Source organism: Rissa tridactyla, chromosome 4 (genome assembly GCF_028500815.1).
Source record: "Rissa tridactyla isolate bRisTri1 chromosome 4, bRisTri1.patW.cur.20221130, whole genome shotgun sequence".
NCBI classification, from domain to species: Eukaryota; Metazoa; Chordata; class Aves; order Charadriiformes; family Laridae; genus Rissa; species Rissa tridactyla.
In genome coordinates this window covers 70,305,652-70,327,221 of record NC_071469.1, presented here as the reverse complement: position 1 = coordinate 70,327,221, position 21,570 = coordinate 70,305,652, and the positions used below count along the sequence as shown (strand labels likewise).

The 21,570-nt window shown below is 43.9% G+C and overlaps 1 protein-coding gene across 2 annotated transcripts in view; it reads left to right on the top strand.

Annotated features, from left to right (window-relative positions):
* DDHD1 (DDHD domain containing 1) overlaps positions 1-21,570 on the top strand; it is a 68,768-nt gene that overhangs the window by 27,801 nt on the left and 19,397 nt on the right. For both annotated transcript variants that reach the window (XM_054199798.1, XM_054199799.1), the window contains 4 exons: positions 1,956-2,084; positions 3,828-3,975; positions 14,073-14,179; positions 14,335-14,441. In XM_054199798.1, the coding sequence (XP_054055773.1) occupies positions 1,956-2,084; positions 3,828-3,975; positions 14,073-14,179; positions 14,335-14,441 (491 nt within the window). The remainder of the gene's footprint in view (positions 1-1,955; positions 2,085-3,827; positions 3,976-14,072; positions 14,180-14,334; positions 14,442-21,570) is intronic.

The following is a 21,570-nucleotide window of genomic DNA, read 5'->3' as shown; positions in this document are numbered from 1 at the left end:
TTAGGAATTTATTCTTCCCCAGTGAGAATAATTCATGCAGGGTAGGGAAAACCAACTTCTTTCTGTATATTCTTTCCAGTAGAGAGGCTGGAAATGATTCCAGAAAGAGTTTGAGGATCACTCCTCCCCAAACTGCTTTTCTTCTTCGGTGGTAATAAGCAACTCAGCCGTGGGCATCTCCATCTCTTCCTCTGCATGCTTTGGATGTTGAGCACAACGCTCTCCAAAGGCATCAAGGTTCCAGCCCTCCTCTGTCAGCTTCCCCAGGAACATCCTCTGAGAGGGATTTTACAGAATGCGGGTGGAACAGCTCTTAAAGACCTGCTTGCCTCTGCCCCTGGACTGCGTGTCTGTCTCAGGATGTCACAGTCTGTGCTGCATTGTCTCCAAGTCTGAAAGAGGGAAGTTTTGCTGGGAATCTCCATTCCTTCTCCAGTTCTAAATTGCGATTTCTGGACATGGATTGATCTCTGCGCCCGCAGGGATGTTCATGGAGAATCAGTTTGCATGTTCGTTGAGTTCTCACTAGGCTGCTTCTTGCTCTGGCCGGTGTTACCTTCAAAGTCAGGCTTACTTCCTTTCCTGTTCTTGCTCTGTCACTGTAAAACAGCAATAGAGTTGTAGTTATTTTTTGTGAATCAGATGCTTACTATAAGAGAAGGGGTAAACCTTTTCTAATCCCCTTGTTTCTTACAAACTTCACTTAGTTTTTCACCTGAGTATGTCAGGCCTATCTGCCTTGGCAAAGAAACAAAAAATACTACAGGAGAAAGGTGACAACGTCTAGCTTAACACGGCTAGTTTGTGCTGTAGCAGAGTTAAAATGTGAAATCGTGATGGCACAGGCTTTCTCAGAACGTTTTTAGAAGAGTTTTAAAAATTCATTTGACTGTCTTCAGGTAGGGGACAGGTTAGAGCTCTGCTTGTTACGGGGAAAAAAAACAAACCAAACCCAAAACAACCCCTTTGGGTGTTTTCCATGACTTTGGCCTTTTTAGCAAGACCAATGACAGTTAAATAACACTACTTTTGGTTTTTTGTCATAGGGCTATTGCCGTTGTCAGCTCTCCTAATGTTCTGTATCCCAGTTAGGTGAGACCTAAGCAGCAGATTTCCAAACTCAGGTGAAATCCGAATTGCCAGCAGCACAGCTGCGGTACTGCTTGGCTCGAGCAAGCTCTAAGCCTGAGCTGAGAAATTCTGACTTGCATGATAACATGCCCGCTGTGCTTAATCCTGACAATCGGGCAGTGTGTCATGGGGGTCAGTCCCAGAGCTCAATCGGTTCCAAATCTGGAAAACACAATAATTGCCCAAAAAACACTAGAGCTCTTAGTGGCTTTTGAAAGGGCTAGATTCTGTTCTGTGCCAGAAATTACTCATTCAGAGGCTTTCTCATTGAACTGTGTTTCCAGCTCCAAGATATTTCTGAAAGGAAAGAAATGCAGTGGAGCTTTCTAGTAATGGAGCCTTGAAAGCTTCTGTCTTAATGCAGTATACAGTCAAACCCAGGGATCTCGCTGTATGGACAAGGAGAGAGAAAATAGGAGTGAAATTGCCCTTTTTCTAGTGGTAAGAGTTCATATGGCAACCACCTCGTCATCCCGCCAACCTGCAATATTTCAGGATGCATTGCCCTCCTTCTTCTCCCCCGGCTTTTGTTTTCAGCTAAAGGGAATATTTTGGAAACCAACCATCCCAAAATGAGGGTGGGAGGAGAATGATGTGAGATGTCCTCAGGGGTGGTCTGCAAACTGCTGCTTGTCCTGCTGAGATTAATCCTAAACATAAAAAAAACTTTTCAAGGTAAGAAGTTATACAGATTTAGATATAATGGAGCTCTAGATTTTAACCCATGTGTAAATTACTTTTCTCTCTCTCTGTGTTTGAAGAGGCTTCTCCCCCCCCCCCCCCCCCCAGCCATCTAAATTATATGTTGTTCCTTTTTGCTGCAGCTATTCATAGTCTAAAGTTGAGTCGCAACCATGTGGACTGGCACAGTGTGGATGAAGTGTATCTTTACAGTGATGCAACAACATCTAAAATTGCAAGAACTGTTACACAAAAGTTGGGGTTTTCCAAAGGTAATATTTCTCCCAGGTTTGTAAAGAATATCGTCAATACCGGTATTTTAAGTTTTTGTTACTTTAACTCTAGAAGGAGATGTTAAATTTGAAGTTTTAATCTGTGACTAGCCCCCTTTGGCCATTGCAGTTTCTATGGAAGAGTATACTAGGTGCCTTAGGTTGTTGTACATAATTGTAACTAGATATGAATAGGCTACAATTTATTTTTTATTACGTATTTTTTTTATTATTTTGGATGCAGCAGTTGACATTATATAGTAAGTATATAAAAAATATTATAGTGGCAGAGTCTAGCAGCTACAATGTAAGAATTACAGTTGCCTTTGCAACCTGAATTTTACCGCTGTCTACTTGCAAGCTGCGATGCATTCCTTAAATACACCATCATACCTTCCCCTCTCACCCCCTCTCGCCTTTTTTTCCCGTTGATTAAACAGACGTATGAACCGAGAGGAAGGGTGAAGAATTTCTTTTAGGCAGAAATTGTTTCCAGTAGGAACCAGGGCTCATTTAAGCTCAAAACTACCAGTTTAAAGCCAGGAAGGCTGGGATGGTTGGAAGGGAGGATGGCCTCTCTCAAGGAAAAAGCAGATTATTGCCAACGTAGAAAATTGGAACTTGGCCTGTTGTGGCGCTTCTGTGCGCTGCTGGACAACAGCAAAACCAAGAACATACACAGCTGCTGTGTTCCTTGGCCACCAAAGGGACAAGATTGGGTAATAGGTTTGACTTCAATCTCCATGCCTCCATTCCGTAATTAATGCCCTCTTACCCCACAGGGCCCTTGGGTGGATGCTTAATTAATGTTTGCCCAGAATGAATATAATTCAGTGCTTCAGTTGCAGAAGAAACGAAGTGTTCTGTATCCAGAACATAATTTGGGCGGTGTGTAATAAATAAGTAAGATCGTCCTAAACGTTTTGGGGGAGAGAAATACCAAGTAGAAGCCCACTTGATAATGCCGCCTTCCTCTCTATGGCCATCTGAAGGTCTTGGTGGCCGCCTGGCCAGCCAGCTCTCCTGCAGGGCTGTGGTCCTCTCCATGGGTCTGTCACTAGAGGGGGATGGAGACACACTGTGCCAGTGGGTTTCTCAAGCCATCAAGCACTGAGAAAACACCCACATTTGCCCCAAGAAATTGATTGGGTTTTTTGTTTTGGTTTGTTTTTTGTTTTTTGGTTTTTTTGGTTTGGCCACTGAACTGGGGAACGTGTGGGAAAATTTGAGATTGGATTGGCTTGAAATAAAGCGTAGGTTTTTCCCTGTCAAAATGGAAAGATTGTAAAGCTTTTCAACTGGGTCAGAGAAGGAATGACAACGCTTACCAGTTTTTGTGGCCAGATCATTTCCATGATCCTCCCATGCTGTGGAAGTAAGGTGGGGATGTAAGGGAGTTTAATGATGGAGACACACAGAAGGAGGGTACTGTGTTGTAGAAGTTGATGGACAATCATACACTGTTGTCTAAAAAGTTGTTTTTCAAAACATCTCTGAAATTAATTATCTTTACAGTAGAAATGGCCTGTTAATACGTTAACTGTCATAATATCACCTAGCTGCTCAAATATCTGAGAAGTTTAAAATTGCAGGTACTTGAAAATGCATGCTCTTCCTTTATGTATTATCTTATTTTCAGATTACTTTAATGTATTGGTCTGAGACTAGTCAAGCTTCTGTCAACATATGAGACCGTTGCGCGTGGTCGAATGTAACTGACGTAGGATAATGTTTTTTCTACAGCTTCAAGTAGTGGGACAAGGCTACATAGAGGCTATGTAGAAGAAGCTACGTTAGAAGACAAGCCACCACAAACTAGTCACATTGTGTTTGTTGTGCATGGTATTGGGCAGAAAATGGACCAAGGAAGGATCATCAAAAATACAGCTATGTGAGTGCTTCGTAATATTTGCAGTACCAACTCTAGCCTGAATATAAGGCTGTTGTTATAAATAACAGCAGAACCTTTGGTTTATGCTCTGTCTTTTTTTGTTTCTCTCTCCTCCTCTTCCCCTGATTCATTAGTATTTATATTGCGGGTACGCTACTTTCTATGTTAATTTGGATGTATGGACTTGGTGAGAGCAGCTGCAAGAGCGAGAAGAGCAAAGATATATTCCGTTTTCATGGCCAACACTTGTGACTTTTAAGGCACTGGCCCATGAATTTGTAGCAGCCCTGGTTAAAAGCTTACCAGGTCTTTTCATTGAATGTCTTTTGTCAAGACAAATGGGTTCTGATTTGAAATCTGAGCTAATTCAGAAGGCCACTTAGGGTACTGGTGAATGGGAAGAGAAACTCCGGAGCTAGTGAAAATTCTGTACCTGAAAAGACTTTTGAATATCAGAAGAAATTGTAAAGTGGTGATGACAGCACTGTGAGGGATGAGGTGGTGTTGAGGACCGCTTCATTAGCAGAAAGAAGAGGATAAAAAAGTGTTAACTGCAGATCAGTCTTGCGCAGATGGTTTAATACGTTTGTCACAAATAGTTCCACGTTCCATCAGAGTTGACAGAAATAGCGACGTACTCAGTGACTCTTGTGACAGTGTGTGTAGAGCTGAGATTGCTGATCTTGTGGTAGGAGCTTTGTGAACCTCTTTAATTGCAGAATGTCAGTGCTTATCTGCCGTTGCCGTGGTGTGTACCATCGTGTCAGCAGGCTCTTCGTGTTCATTCAGCTCATTGTCCCACTCCAGTGTCCTCTGGTGCAGTAGAGTAGACTGTTGATGTCACTGCGGTGTCATTTGTCATCTCAAAACAACCAGCCTGCTCTTCCCTCCTCCTCTTGTGCTGCCACTTCGCTGCTCTTTTATTCCTGTTGTTTGAGAGCAAGCAATCAAAACCAAAGAGAAATGGATCCATAGCCCTTGATAAAAAGCTAAAGCAGGTCACCAAAATAAATGTAAAAACTTAAATTTTTGTAGGATGCAATTCTACTGGAAATGCCAATACCCTAAATATAAGTTGCTGCTTTAACAGCGGCAAGAAATAAAACTTCCACCTTGGAATTATCAGGGTTTTCTGCTTTTTCTTTCTCCCTGCCCCGCCTTCCATCGAACATACACAGAGGGCTTGTATGGGTGGGTTAACTTCAGCTCAGGACACACTGCACAGGTATTCATTCCATAAGAAGTCCTGCTTTGATCGACAGCCAATTACATGAAATCTTTTACCTAAAAAGGAAACAAGACTTTTTGTCCTTCAGTAAATCTCGCTCATATCCTCAAGAAACAACAGACAGTATTGCATGGCCTTTTAAAGTGCTAATTATTGGCATAAATTGTGGATTCTGTACAAAATCTGCAAACGAAAGTATCATTTTAAATTGAAATCCTTTTTTTTTTTCCTCTTTTTTTTTTTTTTGATAGCTTAGTACTTATCAGTGGGGAGCATCCCATATGTTCTAGGAAGATATTTTAGAAGAAATCTCTGCCAGGCCAGCACAGTGGCAGCTCTCACAAGCCATACTAGCACTTTCTGTTAGCACCTTCATCCATGATATATGTGTGTATTTTTTAATATATATTTTTTTTTTACATTCTTTTGCATTAGCGACACAGGGTGTCCAATGTTGCCTTTTGAAAAATGATAAGATGGAGAAGGAGAAATATTTTTTTGACTGTTCGCACTTTAAAGTAGAAGCTAAGGAGAAAAGGCTTAGTGTGTTTTTTTCCTATTAAATGCCCATTCTTTAGTAGGAAACCTGTAGTTGCAGCCGTGCTAAATCTGTACCTTAAGCTATAGGTCTGCCTGTCACTGTCACCGCTCCTTTCTTCCCTCATCAATACCTGGGTGCTGCCAGCAGATATAGAAGGCACTACCAGCCCTCATAACTCATCGTTGTGCAGCTTTGAAGGACCTGGATGTCCCTTGTGATACATGCGTGTGGGGTGGGAACCCCCGGGTAGGCGGCGTGTGTTTCCTTTAGAAATAGAAAGGTGCTTTTTGGTTTAGTCCCCAGGACATCCGGCAGGCCAAGTTCCTCCGCAGAGTGCCACCACCAGTCCTCTCTGTGGGCTTTGGGCCACAGATGGGGAGAGAACAGCGATGAGGCAGGTTGGACGAGGCAAACTCCATGAAACCTTGCGGTTTTTTGGCATGGTGCTTGGAGGGACTCTGGGATCTGCAGAAGGGAATACTTTCTCAGGTTCTTTCCCTTTCTACCATCCACAAAAAAACTGTCTGAAGCATTTTGTCTTTGCCACGTTGTCCTGGTTCGAGTTGGTCCTCAAACCAGGATGCATGTATGTTTATTGTTGCTTCTTGGGGGGGTTCAGTCTACCCTGGGATAAAACTTTTGTATTTATTTCAGCCTGTGTGAGAGCAACACTTTGGTTCATAGCACAAAACCATAGCCTCCCTTGAACGAGTAGTCTTAAAAGAAAGAAAAGTGCAAAAATACAGTTTATAACTCAGACATGGAATGCTTTGTCTGTAAACCAGGCTGGTGAGAGACCCTACCAGAGCTCATTTGATGTGCTCTGTCCTCAGGGTACCGCCTCGAGAAGAAATCGGTGCAGCTCACACGATGCATCTGCATCATTAGGCAGATCCTGTTGGTTACAGAGGTGAAAACAGAACTCTGCTTCCAGGGTAACTTAAAATTATGTGCACCGATTTCATTAAGGAATGGAGTTGAATCTAGTCATTAACGTGGTTACAGGGTGCCCTGTAAGTAGGTAAATGCAAAAGGTGCCTTTTATTGATGCTTGAATGAGCAGGTCTTTGGTAGATGTGGCATCGTTTTGTTTCTTCACAGTGTAGTTAAACACATTTATTATCTAAATGTAGCGCAGCAGCTGGTACAACAAGCTGCTCCTGTCAGCGCTGGTATTAAGTGCAGAACTTGTCTGGGAAGAGACAGTACCTCCTCCAGGCTGGAGCAGTGATTCACCTCACCTAACGTGAGCAGAATAATGTGCTGTCGGCCGCTTCGGCGACATAGGGATGACTATTTAAGGAAGAAGATAGAATATTCTGTATTTCTGTGTAATACAAACTAAGATATTGTGGCATAATGTACTTAATTGGAAGGTTTTTTTATTTGCTGTCAGATACAGTATTCCGGCATTGCTAGGTTTCTGATAAGGTACAATGTTAACTTTAAAAAAATATATCATTTTGGGATATCCTTTCATTTTGCTCTACACACTTTCATTATTTGGAATATTTTTTCACTGAAGCCTAATCTCTGATTTTCTTGAGTTTGTGCTTCTAGATTATGGGAGGGGGTGGCATGGCGTTCTTATGTTAGATAGAATTTAGGAATGTTACTGCCCATGTTTCCAATACCCTTTAAAAATACCCTGTTGTTTTGCCTGACTTAGGTAAAAGTCAGACCTTTAGGCTGGCCCCTTAGATTTCATCGTCTCCTGTGCTTGAAAATTGAGTGGAGTAACTGTTGTGCCTGTTCCCATAATGGCTGTAATGTTGTGGGGCTTCTTGGCTGCTCTTTCCCTAGAGCTGGTGTCTGTCTGCCTCTGCTTGAATCTCCTGTTTTCATTCCAAAATGGTATTTGCCTGGGCTGCTGCTCGGAGCCCAAAAATTGCTGTCTGCACAAGCGACGTCATCTTGGCGTTCCCTAATCACCAATTTACATTTTTATTGCAAGTCCCATTAGAAAGCATTTTAATTGTGGATTATCATTATAATTACTTCAGAATAGCTATTTTGGTAAATTTCCAGTGGTGTGCCAGCCCTTACAGAGTGCAGGGCCTCTCGGAGGCCTTTCAGTGCATTAAATATATGCTGCTAGAATCTTAAATCAAGATTTCCTGTAAAATTTTTCCTATAATTTTTAGCTTTTCAGGTATCTGGTAGTTTTGCTCGTTTTCCATTTAAACGCTTACATTGCATTCAATACGTATTACGTGCTTGTTTTCAATTCTTTGGTGCTGGTAATAATTGCATGTTTTTCTGAAATTACGTATCCAAATGGTAAAAATTGCCTTACAGGTTTCAACTTGAGCTTGTCTTGCAAGCTAAATGAGAAGTTCAACCCAAGAGGTAAAAGGTGATAGTTAGGGCATTAAATACTTTCATAAGAGCTTGTTTTGCGTAAATTTTTTAATTAGCTAACACGACTGCATAGCAGGTGGAAGCTGTAATAGCCTGTCCAGGGCTTAGATGTATCTCTAGATCCATTCTGGTTCCTGTCCCCACCCCCACAGCCCTCATTTCTGCCCGGTGCTGCCCTTTTCCTGCCCACACCAGCACCAATTTCGGTATGATCCCTTTGTAAACTGGATCCCTGCAGTTGGTCAGAACAACTGGAACCCTCTCTGGAAGATGGGAGCGAGAGGCGAGGAGGCAGGGGATGATAACAGGGACGAGGAATGCCAAATCAGCTCTATACCAAAGCCAACATCTCGTTTGGCAAATGGTGCACTTGGAGCACTTGGATCTCCACAGGCTTGTCTCGGGAATCCCATAATCAACCAACTGAGCAGCTCGAGTTCCTTTGATCATGCTGAGTCCCGTTATTCTCGAAAAGGACGAAGTGTGAATCACGATCGTGCTCACTTTGTCTGCATGCTACAATTTCTGTCTGTCTTCCAAAGTAAAATGAGTCTGCATGTGACTCACCTATCATCCTATAACTCTGTCAATGTCTATCCAAGCCCGGAGCACATCCATTTGCTACACCTTTTACAAGTACTAAAGCTCATCTGTAGGAAGCCACGCGCAGGATTATTTCTGTCCTCTTCTTATTACAGACTCATTTGAAAAAAGATATTTCACCAACCTGTTGCCTCCCAGGCTGAGAGCATGCATGCGAGTGGATGGTAGTCCAAAAGTGAACAGGCTGCCCAGGGAAGGGGTTGAGTCCCCATCCCTGGAGGTATTTAAAAGACATGTAGACGTGGCACTTCAGGACATGGTTTAGTGGTGGACTTGGCGGTGTTAGGTTTATGGTTGGACTGGATGATCTTAAGGGTCCTTTCCAAGCTAAATGATTCTGCGTCCTGAGCAGCGGTCTTACTGCGTCTGGTCTGAGAGCAGATGAATCCCTGAAGAACAGTGGCAGAATCACGGAATGGTTTGGGTTGGAAGGGACCTTAAAGATCATCTCATTCCAACCCCCTGCCATGGGCAGGGACACCTTCCAGAAGACGACTTGTGTCTTGCCGTTGTTCTTTGAAACCCGCCTAGAGTAAGACTTGAGTTTGCATTTCTGTGGTGCGGGTAGGCGTTTAGGAAAATGAAACCTCCCTTTCGTTTCCTCTGCCTTGAGCAGATCGCAATTTTTATTACTCATGCCCGCTACTCTCACTTCGATTTATACCAAATTTAGTTCAAGCCAGCCCTGAGTTTCCTCAAGAACGCGTGGTATTATTTCCTGAAAGAGGCAGTGAGTGCTGCCCTCCGTTTAGGGAGCTCCAGCATGGTGGAAGCAGGTGGGGAATGCTTTGGGGCATAATTTACCAGTTGTGTGACCGAAATCCAGGGATGGATCCACGTGTTTTGCAGGCAGTAGAGACTTTACAGGGGTTTTTTTTTTTGTAGGGACATCCCATTGCCCTATCTCTGAAATCAAGAGTTCAGTGTAAGAAGTTTGCGTTGTAATGTTTTTTAAATTAAAAACCATTCCCTTTTTTCTTGGCTATGGATCATCTGATGGAAGCGAATCTGCAAAGATGACTTGGGAATAAAACGAGTAACATCTTCAAGCCTTCAGGCATTTTGCTCTGTTACCAACTCTCAAGGTCGTTTTATAAAATTTGTGAACTAGCTGAAGCCAAGTTGTTTGCAGCTCTCCAGTTTTTAATGTAGTATTTGTGATTTGCTCCACAAGAGTAAAATTAGTAGCATAAGATTTAAAAAAAAAAAAAAAACAAACCCCACAGCAATAATCGTAAATATGTTACCATATCTCTGCAATATACTTGCTTAAGCAAGGATGTATACCTGTGAAAATATGGGTTTATTATTTATTATTTTAATCAGAGAAAGGCAGCCAAGCACATTTTATTTATGGTGAGTCTCAAAGTATCTATTTTCAGGCCATTGCTTCTTGCATGGAAAACAGCAATATGTCAAAATGTTTTCTAAGGTATGCGTTGCATCTGCACCTGAGTGATTTTTTTTTTTTTTTTTTCTTGGAGAAATAATAAATTTTAGTTGTTACCATGTGTTTTGGTGTATAGATTTAAGTAATTGTTGCTCTGGGGTCAATATTTCAACATCCGTTTGCACTGGAAAGGAGAAGAATTCTTTGCCTGTTTAAATGAGGATTTATGACTTCGGTTGGTGTTAATTTAGCAAGTGAGCAGAGGGACTAATAAAATAGCTCAAAATATTTATGTTTAAAAAGCCAGAAGAAGGGTGGGGGGGGGGGGAAAGCCTTTCGAGCAGAGAAGGTAAGCATGTGTATAGCAGGTCTGGGGGTTTGCGTGTGAGCGTAGCCACCTTGCTTGGCAATTACACCACAATTTTTATTAGAATTTATAATATAAAATTGTTGATCGAAATCAGTGGGAGATGTTGAACAGTGCCATTCGCTGTTAATGAGATGGGTTGCCTCGGGAATCGTTGTGCTGGTGTGTTTTAATGCCTCCGTGATCCTTGCGATCAGGAGATGGGGGTGACATTCCTGCTGTGAAATAATGAGAGAGAGAATAATTGCCCCTCTGATGGTATTTGGCTAGTAGCACAAAACTGGCTTGCCTCAGAAAGTTTAGCGAAAGGCAAAAAATGAAATAGTTTTGTAACTACATAGTTTGTAACCTGCGAAACTCCAGCCAGTAGTTGGTAGTATGAACCAGCTTCATAAAGTTAGCGTGAAATGCAGCATATCGGAGCGGGGAGCACGCTTGCAACGCTGAGGAACACAATCACTGCACATGTGATTTGACACTGGTGAAGTGGCAGGTAACAAAAATTTGTTGAAACAGACCTTTTGTGAACTTCCACCTGAATATATTTTGCCAGGCATAAGGACGACACGCACAGAGTTGGGTTTTGGTTTTGTGTTGTACCCAAGAGCTTTTGAATGTTTGTCCATAATCCGTTCTAGCAGAAATTGGGACTATTGTGCCGGAGGCTGCACCATGCACAACCTCAGATGATGTAGGGAAGGAATCTTCCAGATCCGAGTAAAATTAGGGTTTGCCTTCCGCAAAATTTTGGGTAAGAACGCAAAGCTGGCACAGTTTTCAGGAGGCTTTTCCCAAAGCTCTGGGGAAAATGTGTCTTCTCCCATGTGAAGCTTTTTCCAAAAGCTCTGGCAGAATTGCTGGGCTGCACTGATTTTTTCCAAAATCATATAACTAGCTTTAGAAAGGAGATTTTTAGTTAAAGAAATCCTCTGTGTCAGTTTGGCTGTGAATAGCTTTAGCAAGACCTGGATCCTTTGGAACAGGAAGAAGCCCTGTAGCTGTTGTATCGGAAGATGGAGATGTCAGTAGCTCTAATAGCTATTTCTTCATAAAATTTACAGCTGCTACTGATGTGTAAATAATTTGGATGTTTTTTCCTACACTATTAGGACCAGGTTACTTACCGATTCCTTCATTTAAAGTGATTGTTGCTGTGTAGAATTCTTTGCTTTATTCATACAACGTTTCTGTGCTTTTACAGCTTTAGATTGCTGCTTGGCGGGTTTTCTGCTAAACTTACTGTTTCTGAGTTCGTCATAGCTGGCCACCATCCTCCTTCACCCAGAGAAATTTAAGCTGCCTTGGCAAGACCAAAGAATTGTTAGCATTTCCAAAGAATATTCATTTAGATTTTAGGTCCCTACGTTTCCTTGTGCTAGTAATCATCTGATGTTGTTCAGACAGATGTGTTTCTCTTTTGTTTTGGTTACTCAGGGACTCCAGGAATATTCTTGTATTTACTGAGTTTTTTATCTTCTTGATAATCTAGAAAAATCTGCTCGGCTGAAGTTGGGCTGAAGTAGAGGTGTGTTGTGTGGGATGGTGGTGGGGAGGGTTGTTCCGTGCCTTGCAAGGCTGTGTCAGTTCGAGCCTTAAATTAACCCCAGTTTAAGGAGATCCTCTTGCTGAATTGTGGGGTTTTTTTCCTCATCATGGGAAGGACATTGTGCTTTACTTAAACCTTTGCTATCTCATTGGACTAGAGACTGGGAGATTAGGAGTGCAACCAAACCAGGGAAAAAAAATAGAGGTGCTGATTAGTTTTGTTTCTTGGCTGTTTGGTCAGGCCATTGGTAACTGCTTTCGAAGACAGCATGTAAAGGATGCTCCCTTCCCTTTCCCCTTCCCTTTCCGCCCCTCTCCTTTGCTCTGGTGAGACCCCCCCCTGCAGTGCTGTGTCCAGCTTTGGAGTCCTCAGTGCAGGAAGGACACGGAGCTGTTGGAGCGGGGCCAGAGGAGGCCCCGGAGATGCTGGGAGGGCTGGAGCCCCTCTGCTGGGAGGACAGGCTGAGAGAGCTGGGGGGGTTCAGCCTGGAGAAGAGAAGGCTCCGCGGAGACCTTCCAGCCCCTTCCAGTCCCTAAAGGGGCTCCAGGAAAGCTGGGGAGGGACCCTGGATCAGGGAAGGGAGCCATGGGACGAGGGGGAATGGTTTTAAACTGAGAGAGGGGAGATTTAGGTGAGATCTGAGGAAGAAATTCTTGGCTGTGAGGGTGGTGAGCCCCTGGCCCAGGTTGCCCAGAGAAGCTGTGGCTGCCCCATCCCTGGAGGGGTTCAAGGCCAGGCTGGATGGGGCTTGGAGCAACCTGGTCTGGTGGGAGGTGTCCCTGCCCAGGGCAGGGGATGGCACTGGGTGATCTTTAAGGCCCCTTCCAACCCAAACCATTCCATGACTTCTATTGAAGGCGAACAGAGGAGCATTAATATATTCATAGAAAGTGTCTCAGCTAAGGGGTTAAACTTACTAAACTGCATTCGGATGGGTAGAAGTACAGACGGGAGATTAGTGTCATCATGCCTTTGGTTGTAGCAATCATTAAAAGGGTTTTCTTTGAAAATAGGAGAAAATAAAACCCGTGTTGAAACTTTGGGCTTTGTCTCGGAAAGGAAAACCCCTCTGATGCTTGGAACTGGGAACCAGCTGCTGGAAAGCCAGCACTGCTGCCGCTCGGTCAGGTTTAGTTTGTCGTGCTCATCTTCAAAAATGCTAATACCCCTGGGAGCTGAGATTCATGTAAAGAAAAGAAAGGAAATATAAAGCTTTCTCAGTTTGGCTGCTGAATGTGTTTGGTGGAACGCTTGGATATTTTACTGTCTTGTACAATTTGATGCTGGCTTTCTTTTTTTTCTGAGCAGTCTTTCACACAACACTAATAAAGTGGTATTTTTAAAAGAATATAACACACCATTATTCCCCTTCTCCCCCAAAGAACAGAGAGGGTCCAGATATACTTTGGTTTTTAGATACTTTAAGTTTCTTGCATCCCTTGATAGAGGTGCCTCCGTGTTCGTGTTCAGATATGCTTAAAAAATGAAAAGTCTTTTAACAGGACATTTAGCCTGTCCCTTCACCGCTGCACACTGAAACGCTAATAAATGATCCTGTTTCTCACTCTGAGAACTCTCAAGCCTTCCAATTTGATACGTGAAATTAAAAGTAAATTCTGACTTCTCAAGCAATATTCTTAATAGTTTTCTTTGTGTTTAAAAGCACTGAACTATCTTCCTTACATACTGGTCTAAACTGGTGATCTAAAGGGATTCAAGATTTCGAGGCACTGATAAAATTCTGAATTTTTGGTTGCATTCTACCCCAAACCCACTGAAGTTAACAGATGTCTTTCAGCTGAACTTAAGTGATTGATGTTAAGCCTGTAGTGTAATATATTTAAAGTTTTTGAAACCCTTTTGAGCGTGTAATGTAGAGAATTTTTCATTGAATAAGAATTGAAGCACTTTATAACAAAAGCATGAGATTGAGGTAATTATCCGTGTTAATAAGCACGCATTGCATACTTGAAAAGTAGTAATGTGAGAAATGCGTTATTCCTGGATGCACTGCACCAACAGCAGTCTTTACGGGAACATGTTCTCTTTTCTCTTTTACAGGATGCGAGATACTGCAAGAAAAATAGAAGAAAAGTATTTTTCCAATCTTGCAACGCACGTTGAATTTCTCCCGGTTGAATGGAGATCAAAACTTACCCTCGATGGAGGTAAGTTGCTTGCTTACTGGTTCTTGTGCCGTTCCAGTAGCTGCAGCCTGCAAAATTGTCCCCAGAAGTTCCATCCCGTGTTCTCTGCACGTGCCTTGTTTGGATTTTATCATTCTCCCGCATGTGACTCGAGTCTTTTTTTTTTTATTTTCCAGACACTGTGGACTCCATTACTCCGGATAAAGTACGAGGTTTAAGGGACATGCTGAACAGCAGCGCGATGGATATCATGTATTATACGAGTCCTCTATATAGAGATGAAGTAAGTGTGGTTTTTATCTAAGTTTTACTAGAGCAGGCATTAGAGCATGAAACAAGCTGGGCTTAGGGATGTAAGCCAATTTTCCTTCTGAGAGACTCCGCATAAAGATTACTAACTCTTTGCAAGTGTGTAATGGTCATCATAGTAATCAAAATACAGAGTTTTAAGAGTGAGAGGGGTAGAGAAACAGCAAAAAGTACAATCAGTGTAATTTTTTAGAGCAGAAATGGCTCTCTAAAATGGGTCTGTATCAGCAGCTTAGAAACGGGAAGGTTTTTTATGGCGTTTCCATATAATTGCACATTCAGAGCAATGGGAGTCCATAGAGCCGAGATTCTTCATACCTCTTGCAAAATCCGTGAATATTTGTCACTTCGTTTGTGTCAGATGGGACGGCAGCATGTGTCACCGTGCCCAAGCCAGTTTTAATGCATTTAGGTGCACTTACCTTGCAGGAAAAGCAAGTTGGCTCTCGGTTATTTGTTTGTGAGAGGACTGTTCATGTAGTGGAGGCTCCCATCTTACCTCAGCCATCTGTGCTGTAAGGGGACCCCATTAATCAGAGGAGAAAAGCCTTCAATAAGTAATACAGTAGCCTCTGAGGCATGTACAGTGCATCACCCCAATAGCATCCTTTCTGTGGCACGCTTACTGGTAAACCCCTTGGGGGGATGTTTTAGTGTTCTATAGGAATTGTAGGTTTTTTCCTATATTGACTACATTATGTATGGATATATATAATAGGGTACTCTTTTTGCAGCCTTGGTGCTCTGTGCGTGGTTAGACTGGGGCAGGGAGGAGAGGAGAGGCTTTCAAAATTTAGGTGGGGATTTGATGCTACCTTTCCTTAAAATGAGATAGATATCCAAGTCCTTAGACTGGCGATATAATTTTAAACCCTAAACTGCCTAATAATACTTCCTTTCCTGATAGCAGCAACGGGGGTGAGATTGCTGGGAGCTTTTTAAGCTTCCAGCGCTAGGGATAGGTGTACGGAAAGCTGTACCCCTCTTGTTGCTGAAGGATGCAAAGTTCAGGGCTCCTGGGTTCTCCGCTGTGTATCGTGTTTCTCTGTTGTGGAATTGAGGCCAGCGTGAACTTTCATGGCAAGCGATGAAAACTTCTCTGGCAGCTCTAAAATAGGGTGGTTTTAAACTGCATTAGAGGCTTGGCATGTCTGTGGGCATCTTCTGGGAAACGGACTAGGGAGGAAGGTTCAGGTATGCTGGCAACAATGCATGAAAAATGTAATGCATTGCTCGATAGAACTGTGGTTTTGCGGGTTTATCACCATGCCTCAAGTGCAAGAATTGACAAATAAAATGGTTGTGCTGTGGCTGTGCTTAGATCTGATTACAAAAGACGCAGTTGTTTTTGTCACGGAATCAGGTGAATTCTCTTGAAATGTTTGCAACAAGTTGATTGTTCCCTTACCGTGTTCAGACTGCATCAATAACTCTTATAACTTCCTCGAAGCCAAGTTGTGCAATTTGGATGGCAAGTGTTTGTCCAAAAAAGAAAATGCTATTACAAATGAAACGTTAAAGCCTTGAAGAACGGGTTTCTGAAAGGCATCTTTGGCGTGGCAGCCAAAATGTTTGGGGTGCGGGTTTCCTTGTTCACCTTCTGCCGGTGAGTTGTCAGGGATGGGCCTTCTCATTTGATTCTGCTCGTTTCGTTAAGGGTTGGGTAAAGCTCATAGTCATTAAATAGTTTTTCCATATTTTTTTCACCTTTTATTTTGCCTACAGAAAGGAGACATGTTTTGGTTTGGGCTCAGGTTGGTTTTTTTTGCTCACTCTTCCTTATCTCATTTTATTGTCTACGACCTAACTTTGCAGAGTTTAAACACAATAGTATCAAGTTAAGCATTCTTCTGGAAAAACAGTTGATTTCCGCCCCCCCCCCCCCCCCCCCCCCCTTGTTCAGCGTGGAGCTATTTTGTGGCACTTTGCTGTAAGTGGTCCTTCCAGCTCAGAAATGAGCTTTGTCTTCAAGTATTCACATGGTCAGATGTCACTCAGGATTTCGTATTCCTGCTCACCACTTCGTAAAGCTGACCTGCTTCTTTCTATACTGTGGGCACTCCTCGTGCTTTCCACCCAAAAATCCTAAAAGTATCTCAAAAGGAGGCAATTAAACCTTGCTGTGCCCCTGTGAAATAAACTAAGCGATGCAGTGAGTTCAGCCCAGAGAAGCGTAAAGCTTCAGATTCACCTGACTGCGCTCAACAAGACTTTGATGTGAATTTTCTTTCTACTTCCAAGGATTTTCCCCAAATCTAGAAGCAACGTAACTGCTTCTTTAAAGCTTTTGACTGCTCTTTTAAACAACTCGGTAAGGGATTTGCAAGCGGGTAGCCACTACCTTCTTTCAGGGGCAGAAGCCTTTTCATATCAGGTTTCCCAGGAGATCGCAGAGAGCTGTTTGGGGTGCAGCGGGATTGCACTGCTCAGTGTTACGGGAGCGTGGTGGATCACCCCCTCTCTGATTTCAAGTATTGTTTCTTCGGCAGCAGGGTGGGAGAATATCCAAAAGGTGCCTCTGACTTCTGACATGGGATGTGATATCAGACGGGTATTAATAATTCAGTACAGAACATCGCAGACAGTCGGGTCTCGCGGTTCAGTCTGGAGGATGGCGGGCAGCCAATGGATTCAGCTGTGGCCGCAAGCAAATTGTGCCATGCAGGTCCTCATCTATACGATGAGTACAACAGAATCCCTCTTTCAACATTACAGGTAGTACGGAGAAGCAATAAATTGATATTTTGATGCACATGTGCCTATTTCTACATGAGCAATCATTTAATTCTGACCTCGCTAGTGCCACCTGTGGTAAGATAACCGTGTGGTTTAGTGTGTTCGGTGGGTGACTTGGTTTCACATCTGTGTCTTTGTAGCTTCATATTTCTTTAATAATAAATGGCTGTAACGGGGATTAAAAAGACTAATTGATGCATAGTAGATCTAGTGTTGTCACCTTCATTACATTGTTAAGTGCTTATTTTACTGAACTTCACTGTACTTACTTGCTGGCTAATTGTAATTCTGTAAATTATTGATATATATCTTGGCAGAAAATGCCTTTAGTACATGATAAAGATTATTTACATCCGTCATCCTGAGATCCCTAAAGATTTAGTGCAAATATTGCAGTACCCTCAGAAGATTAGTAGGAGATATTTATGGATTACTTCCGCCACAGCTGAAGTGCAGGGAAATGTGGTGGGTAGTGAACATTTCTGACGAGCTGAGGAGAGGAAACAAAGAAGCCGGGGTCTGGGACGTGGTGGCTGTGGGCTTGGTGTTGGAGGTACATTATGGGCTTTAGGAGGCCAGGAGGAACGCAGTGTAATGCAGCCAACCTAGCATTTTTCCCTTGGGCAGACCTTACTGCCCACCTTCAAACAGCTTGATGGTTTGCTATTATATAGGTATTAATAAGGAGTAATTCATGACTATAGTCTTGAAATTCAGGATGAGTGTTAACTTTTACTAGAGCTTTCATCCCTCTTTAATATGAGGTTTTGCAATCCTAGAATCACAGAATGGTTTGGGTTGGAAGGGACCTTAAAGGTCATCCCGTTCCACCCCCTGCCCTGGGCAGGGACACCTCCCACCAGACCAGGCTGCTCCAAGCCCCATCCAGCCTGGCCTTGAACCCCTCCAGGGATGGGGCAGCCACAGCTTCTCTGGGCAACCTGGGCCAGGGGCTCACCACCCTCATCATAAAGAATTTCTTCCTCGGATTCCATCTAAATCTCCCCTCTTTCAGTGTAAAACCGTTCCCTCTCATCCCATGGCTCCCCTCCCTGATCCAGAGTCCCTCCCCAGCTTTCCTGGAGCCCCTTTAGGGACTGGAAGGGGCTCCAAGGTCTCCCCGGAGCCTTCTCTTCTCCAGGCTGAACCCCCCCAGCTCCCTCAGCCTGTCCTCACAGCAGAGGGGCTCCGGCCCTCCCAGCATCTCCAGGGCCTCCTCTGGCCCCGCTCCAACAGCTCCGTGTCCTTCTGCTGTTGGTGGCCCCAGAGCTGGACACAGTACTCCAGATAGGGTCTCACGAGAGCACAGTAAATGGAAATGTCCTTCTCTTATGCACTTCTTTCAGCAATAAAAGGCATTTGTTTTATGTGTGTTTGAAAACGAGAGGGATGTGAAGCAGGAGATTTTTAACTGAGACTGTTTCAGCACTGGTTTTGCTTATTCTGTTGAACCTAATAGCCAAGGAGCTGCTTGGCAGCACTTTCATGGTTCACTTAATTCATTTGATTGTCCTTGAATGTAATTGCAGCGTTATAAAGTGATAGGTTACTGGATCTGCCTGAACCTAAACTTAGTCTTGAACACACAGACTCAGCCTTTCAACAGCAAGAGGGGTGGCGAGAGAGATGTTGGGCTGGGCAGATCCACAGATCCTTTCTCTGTAACGTCACCAAGACACGCAGCCGTTCCAGTCTGTTCACACAGCTGAAGTCTCTTTCTGGCCTCTCATCTGTTGTTGTGACACTCTTCTGGCATCCATCAGTGATGCCGTCAGGGAGCGTGACAGCCGTTGTATGCTGGAGGGTCAGCAGTCTCACCATCCCTGCGTTGTGTGCTGGCATGTTCTTCTGGTTCACATGAAGCAAACACGCCTTGCCTTTGCTTTCATGGTCCTTTACAATCCATCCTTGAGCTGCGGATCTTTCGTTGGCTTTTAAGGACCTTCTCCTACCTCCAGTTGGCTCGCACACCTTCTTACTGCCTGGTTGCTGAATTTCAAACAAGTTTGTGCTTTCTCCTGAAGTTCTCTTGACATTTGGAGGGAGCTGCTTGCAAAACTCACTGTTCCTCAGATCTCCTTAAAATTCCTTTCCCACGAAGCCTATGAAAACAGTCCTGCTATTCAAGCTGGAGGGGGTGCAGAGGTCAGGTTTCCTGCGCTCCCTTTTCATGTGTAGATCTCTGTTTTGGTTTTTGTTTTGTTTTGTTTTTTCTCTTCGGCTTCAAGCTGTTCATGTGAGAAGATTGTCCAGTGGGTGAGGGTCCTGTGGAGACGGCAGGGAGAAAGAGTTACAGCAAGGGGGTGGTCAGAGCTGAGAGCAGTCTCAGAAGAGGACAATCCCCAGAGCCCAAGAGGAGAGCAAGTGGTTTTGTTGGCTTTGACAGATCAAAGGGCTCGGGACTGGAGTGCTCTATCCAAGTTTTGGCAGCAAGCGGGTCATTGAGGATTTGAGCAAGAGGAGCGCAAGCTCTGCATTACTTCTGTGCTCAGGGTGCCAGCAGGGGGGTTGTACTCATTGTTTTCTTGAAAAAAAAAAAAAAAAAACCAACCTCATTTTGTGGGTATTGAGGGGAAAATGTCATTTTCTACCCTGATACTTTCAGCGTGCACTGAAAAGCCCCTTCGACCGCGGCGATCTGCCTGCTAGAATGGGCCGTGGGGGATGTTCCTCCTCCGGCCTGGATCTCCTTGATGTAGGTCCAGGAGGTGTTTGTCCACCACGCACACAGCCGACCTCCTCCTGCTTTGCAAGAAACAGGCTTGTTTGTTTACACTGGTGTCTCACAGGCTTCTTCTGCATCAGAACAGCTGGTTTGGATGCTGGTGCCGGGGATTTAGCTGGGTTTTTTCCAGCTCAGCACAGGATGCTGTTAATGTTCTGTGCAGAAGGGCTTCAGTGGAGACAGACGGCGGCTCTGGATGTTTGGCTGCTTTCACAGTTATTTGCTACCCATCATGACCCAGCAGTTCGGGCTTACCCAGTACCCACAAGGTGATTAGAGACATGATCCTTCTGCCCTTATTATCAGCCTTGCCACAGCTCCTTCTTCTGCCCAAGATGACAGTGGTGTCTCTCGTCTGACTCAGCCTCCGTCTTGTCTTTGTAAAACACATGCCCTTGCTGCCGGGATGGGTGGAATGAGCTGTTGTGGTTTTGCCTACTCGGACATGATATGCCAAGCAGGTGCGTAACTGGAAAGCAGAGGGGATTTTTGGCCCCATCAGGTCTGCCACCCCATTCCTTGGTCAACAGTCTGGTATTTTGGCTTCCCCTCGAATTGCATGGCTGTCACGCTGGCTCTCCGTGCAGAAAGACCTTTCCTTTACTCTGCCTTTCATTTGGTTTGTGAAGGGCCTAGAGCATTTAACCTCAGTTCGTCAGAATATGAGCTGATGACTTCTGAGCAACTTGATCCTGCGGGCTTGGGTTTCCTGCATGGAAGATTTATTGGCAAAACTTCAGCTGATAGAGGGAGCTTCAGGCAAGTAGTAATCCGTTTCCTTTTCATGAAACAAAACTGAAACACATTCCCAGAAGAGCTTCACAGGGGAACAGCACCCTACTGCATCTGCGGACTTGGCTGGTGGCATTTTTTCTCCATTTCCCCCTGGTTTTGCTGAGACCTTTGACTGCTGGAAATCCAGCCTCTCCCTTGCCCTTTGGGACCAGACTGGAACATGTAGGAAATGCGTACATTTCTTGGATGCTGCTCCCAAACTGTATCTCAAATGTTTGTGCCGTATTGAGCAGGTCTGAAAATTCAGTAGTACATAAGGGCTCTCTCCCCAGCCCGAGAATTGTGGGGTGCTTCATGTGCTTGATTATGGCTTGTCGTAAAATCAGTCTTGGAGATTTCATTGCACTAAAGGCTTCAGGCATTGCAGAGTCCTGCTTTATTTGTATTTCATTTTCTCTAGGTAGCCATGAGTATTCACGGTGGCTTCAACAAGGCTTGTAGTGTTTTAATCCCACACTAAACTTTCGTATTGAAACAATTTGTCTGCAAAAGGTGCTGAGGAAATTTTTCCCTAAAAATCAGAATAGGGAAAAAGGACTTTTCTGGGGAAGAAAATAGAAACACTGGAAGTTTTTCTGTACCTTTCGTTCAAATATTACAGTGTCCTCAGGCTGATGCTAAACTAATGCCTTAGTAGAAGGGTCAGCTGGGAGGAAGGGATTTGATGCAGCTATTTTTTTTAAGAAATAGGAAGTGTTCCCTTTGTTACAGTGGTTTGATCTGTTCAGGAACAGACGTGTAAGCGTGCCGCCTTTCACTGGTGAGAGTAGCAGAGCAGCCAGCAGATCAGCATTCAGAGCAGTGATTGTGGGAGCAGCTGCACAGGGAAAAAAAAGCGACTCAATTG